The sequence below is a fragment of the Volvox carteri genome, assembly GCF_000143455.1.
Source record: "Volvox carteri f. nagariensis unplaced genomic scaffold VOLCAscaffold_5, whole genome shotgun sequence".
Lineage (NCBI taxonomy): Eukaryota > Viridiplantae > Chlorophyta > Chlorophyceae > Chlamydomonadales > Volvocaceae > Volvox > Volvox carteri.
The window spans coordinates 12,467-17,041 of NW_003307548.1; the positions used below are offsets into that span (position 1 = coordinate 12,467).

At 55.2% G+C, this 4,575-nt stretch overlaps 1 protein-coding gene across 1 annotated transcript in view; it reads left to right on the plus strand.

Annotated features, from left to right (window-relative positions):
* Positions 1 to 622: 622 nt before the first annotated feature.
* Positions 623 to 4,575, plus strand: part of VOLCADRAFT_103262 (uncharacterized protein) — a gene marked incomplete at both ends in the record, with an annotated part of 10,478 nt that continues 6,525 nt past the window's right edge. The window contains 4 exons of the mRNA XM_002946990.1: positions 623 to 715; positions 1,431 to 1,586; positions 3,836 to 3,949; positions 4,149 to 4,189. Coding sequence (XP_002947036.1) covers positions 623 to 715; positions 1,431 to 1,586; positions 3,836 to 3,949; positions 4,149 to 4,189 — 404 coding nt within the window. The remainder of the gene's footprint in view (positions 716 to 1,430; positions 1,587 to 3,835; positions 3,950 to 4,148; positions 4,190 to 4,575) is intronic.

Here is a 4,575-nt window from a genome sequence, read left to right on the forward strand (position 1 = left end):
CAATAATGATTATGCTATGGTGGCTGCATGCTTGCGACGATCCAGACAGGTCAACACTGCTGTAGCAAGTCTGCCGACCTTTATTGTTTGAGATTTTCAATGACAAGTGTGTACTCCAAATGTGGCGGCATTCTTGTGCTTACACTCCTATGCCGTAAGGACTGCCCTGTGAATCAAACGGGGATCAGGTGGCTGCACCGGGCCGAGACTGCACCCAGCTTTGAAAAGGCGGCCCCCTCGTTGGGGCAGGGCCCCAGAACGAAGCGCCCAGGTGGGCCCCTGTAGCAAGCTACATTTCCCTTCGAATAGTTCAACAATTACTGTTAACAATAACTATTAATTTGTTAACAATTCGACTCAAGTTTCGTACATGTTCCGAGTTTCGTCACATGTCTCGAACTTGGCAGTTGTTCGTAAGCGAATCTAACAGGCTGGGGCCCCGGGCCCCACCGACATTATCCTTGTACGGCAGGACCGTGGTAGGGAATCCCCGGCAGGTAGGCCAAGATATAAGCTACCCCGGCGGGGTGCTCTGGCCAGACACTGAAGTATTACAATTACTAGGTGTTCAGAGTTCAAGACTCCGCTGCAGCCGTCTTTTTTTATTGTTTCGTACGTGACTATGTACGCTAGTGCTTGCCGCTGGGTTGGACTTCTTCCTGCCTCGGTGAGGACTGTCAACTCAACGCTTCCGCTTAACCAGTCGACCCGCCAGGTGAGCGACTGCTACAGCCCCGCCCTGAAGGATTGCCCATGTCCGTGTGGCCGTGTGTGTGTGTATGTGTGCGTGTGTGTGTGTGTGTAACGGACCAAACATAATATCTAGCCCGGCTGAAACGCGTTATTGGTAATATACTGCATTCTCTATTGCAAGGTACCTCGCCTGTAGCCAACAAAAAATTCGTATGAGCACAAACAAGTTTGGCTGCCTCCGTTGACCGAGGTCAAAGTCACATCAACGCCTCTCGGGCTAAATTTAATCTCAAAAGGTGCCACGTATCTCATAATTGAATTTTGACATGACAGGGTATGATAACTCGAACACCCAGCTTGTGTTACCACTTGCCTGCATGGGCATTCCGACTTGCCACCAGCAGGCCGACAAATTTGCTTTCATTTCTCTGTGAAATACGCAAGCTGCTCGTTTGTGCAATTAATTTAGCCAATGCTCGGGGCCTCCGAAGAGTTGCAGTGTGCCGTGCGGCTGTGGGGCGGATCGTGGAAGCCGCTGCGCTTCAGGGATAACCATCACAGACAGCACCGCAAAGTGCTGAGGGCTTTGGGGAAGTGTGTCGAGCTAGGCTTTCAGGGGGGGCCAAGTGCGGGTGAGCAGGCGCCCGAATGGGCAGGTCAATGCTTGAAGGGGCACCGTTGGCAGTGCTTACGGTGCTGTACAGTGCTGTACGGTGCTGTTTTCCGTGTGTGTTCAGGCCGTGGCACCAGACTGCAAAGCCAACAGGCTGAAGGCTTGCAAGCTGCGATTGTGTCTGCTGAGCATTGAGCAGCCGGCCTGGACCGCGGACTTGGTGGCCGAGCCCCTGCTGTGTGCCAGTAACGGCACCTCAGACTCATACGTTTACACCCATGTCAGTGGCAGGTCGCGGACCTCCCGACTACGTGTAACGGCCACTGACTCTTAGCCGTGTCTGCTAGGTTCCAGAGAGATACCATCTCCTCAACAGGTTATGAGCCCCAGCTTCCTGCCTCCCGCGCCTCCCGACAAGCATAGCTCCCACAGCATCACCACTGCTCCAACAAGCACAGCTCCCACCACGTTGACATTACCCTAGCTACCGGCCTGTACGGATGCAGGGGGGCCCCCGCCCTTTTCCCGGCTTCGAGGAAGCCGACACCAGACTTGTCCTGGTGGGGGCGTTGTTGTTTTGAGCTCTCCCGGGCCGCCCGGCAGGTCCTCTGCGGCGACTCTGGCTCAGATGTAGGCTGTAGGGTGTAGGTAGCGTGCGGACATTGACAAGGATAAGGATAAGGAAGTATATACTTATGTCGTTTCTGTAAATCAAATCACAGAGACAGGGTCAGATAAGGTGAGATGAGGTGAAGTTAGGTGAGATTCGGATACGAGTAGGATGTTGCTTTCTTTCTACCCACGTTCATATGCCTTTTCTGAAATGTCCTCGTCGTGAAATTGAATATGTCTTTCTTGGGCTTCTAGTAGCTGCTGCAAGCAGCGATGTAACTTGTGGGAACGGCCACGGGTAAGCCTAGATCGGATTATTCCTACACAATCGGATTATTCCTACACAATCGGATTATGCCTACGCAACAAGCCTGTGTGTTAACGGCGCGGACGACTTCACTTTTGGACACAGAAGCGTCATGTGTGACCCATGGGTCATGAGGGAACCCGTGCGACGCAGGGGCTAATAGCAGAGCAGTCGCACATATGGCGAGGATTTTCATTTCTATAAGCGATTCTGGCGGAGGCCAGGTAGGCAAAAGAAGTGGATTTCGCGCTTCTGTGTGGGTGGTTGTCCGCATCAGAATTGTCCGCATCAGAATGATCCATGATTACAAATGCGTTGATTCATGCCCTGCGGAGCATGATTAGCTGGAACTTTATTTTTTTACTGAAGCCTAGCTGCAGACAAATTTGAGGTAGGCAAGTAATTTGGCGCAATTTTACAAGTGGATTATTGAGCTCTGTGCGCGGCCAAGCAGGCGGCATTATTCTTTTCCAAGAACAAACTGACGTTGATGCCGCGGTGTCAAAGGAGAATCAGTTTCAGCACTGAATTGCGGTGTTGCTGACGTCGCGGAATCATGCAAAAGTGCACATTCCAAAATGGAACCCATAAAAGACATGGTCGCCATCCGGACCCTGTCTTTAAGAGTCAACGGAACCGAGGCGCAACCTTGCGCTGTCCGTCCCCACCCAACAAGTAAATCTCCACAATTTGTCTCCTAACTGTCTCCTAACAAGTCTGTTTAGATGCTAACTAAACTCTTTCTAACATCATATAAGCATTAAGTAGCTGTGTATCGTACGACGGCCCGGGGGTCCAAAATCTCTCGGACTGACGTCAACAAGTCCCTGCACGTAAAGGTTGTCCAGCGCGACTACCCTTCTTTTACACGCCAGAACGCTAAAACGTGAAGTCTTCTTCGTTGGCAGCTACACAAACATCAATAATCTCTTTCGTCAAGAAGTAAATAAGAAGCTTTGACTCCTCTCCGCAGAATATCTTTTTGAACGTCTGTACGCCGTTGCAAAAAGGCCAAAGCTGCGCCGTGTCGGCAGTCGACGTCGTGTTTGCCACCTATCCGTTTCGGCCACAGAAACCACAAACCCAACTCTGAAAACCTGCCGCAACCGGCCAAACGTTCTCTGCAGTCCAGTCTCCTAACCTCGCGCTGTCGCGTGTGTGGAGGGAACCGCCTTTCGCGTCACCACCCACAGCGCTGTGAGGGGACTGTGAGGTGTCCCGGACCCCAGTGAAGAGGGATCGAAGCTGTAGAGGAGTTAAAGGAAGATGGCGACCTATGAAGAGGTGGGCGGGCGGCGGCTGGTGCGACCTCCTGATCCCTTGGAGGCTGGTTCTGGTCTGTGGCCACGTGTGCGTCTGTCTGTATGTGTGTATGTGCATGTGTGCTGGGTAGTGGAGTTGTATTGGTCTGCCAAAGGACAACACCGTCGGGGGCAGGTGCGGCCTGCCGTACACCACCCGCATCACCTTTAGTGATGGACGGGTTGAATGATGTGGTCACGGAAATCGCACTTAGGGCGGCGACACCCCCACTCCCCTCGCTCACCCCCTCAACTCAACTCACCTCCCTCACCCCTCTTAGCGCCCCTCCCGCCCTCCCGCCCCCCCAGGCCCCCAGCGGGCCCCAGGGTCTCACTCAACCCCCGGGGGGCAGTACGGCACCCACTGGAGGCACGGCAGAGGACGAGAAGCAAAGCCGGCGCATCGCTGAGGGCGTCAACGAGGTGGGGGCTGGGGGGGCTGGGGGCTGGGGCCTGGGGGCTGGGGGGATTTGCGGGGCCACCGAAGGCACGGATGGGGCCTTCACGCCACCAGACTACCTGCCGGCTCGGCGGTGGGGTGTTGCGGCGGTTAGTGCTGAGTGAGGGGGAGAAGGGTGCGGCTGTGTTTCACCGCTGCCACCCACCGCACCGCACCGCACAGGAGCCCCTTCCCGACGTGTGTCCCTTTGCGCCGGAGCGCACGTAGGGTGGTTCGCCCGCCGCCCTCCACCCCCTGCAGTGCTGCCTGAGCGCCCCGCGTGGCGGCTGTACTTAACACGACGTTGCTCCCTCTCTCGTCCCGACAGCTCCAATCCCCCGCTTGCCGGCCCCTTGTACGGCGCTTGCCGGCCCCTTGTACGGCGCTTGTCGACCCCTTGTACGGCGCTTGTCGACCCCTTGTACGGCGCTTGTCGACCCCTTGTACGGCGCTTGTCGACCCCAAGGCAGTCGCTCCTTTCCCCAAGGCTGACTCCCCTCCCCTCTGTCCTCTGTACTTCATGTCGTACAAGTTCATTCCCCTCTTGACCTTCTCTCACCCCAACACCCCAAACCCCTCTGGCCCCCCTCTGCACATACATACATACATG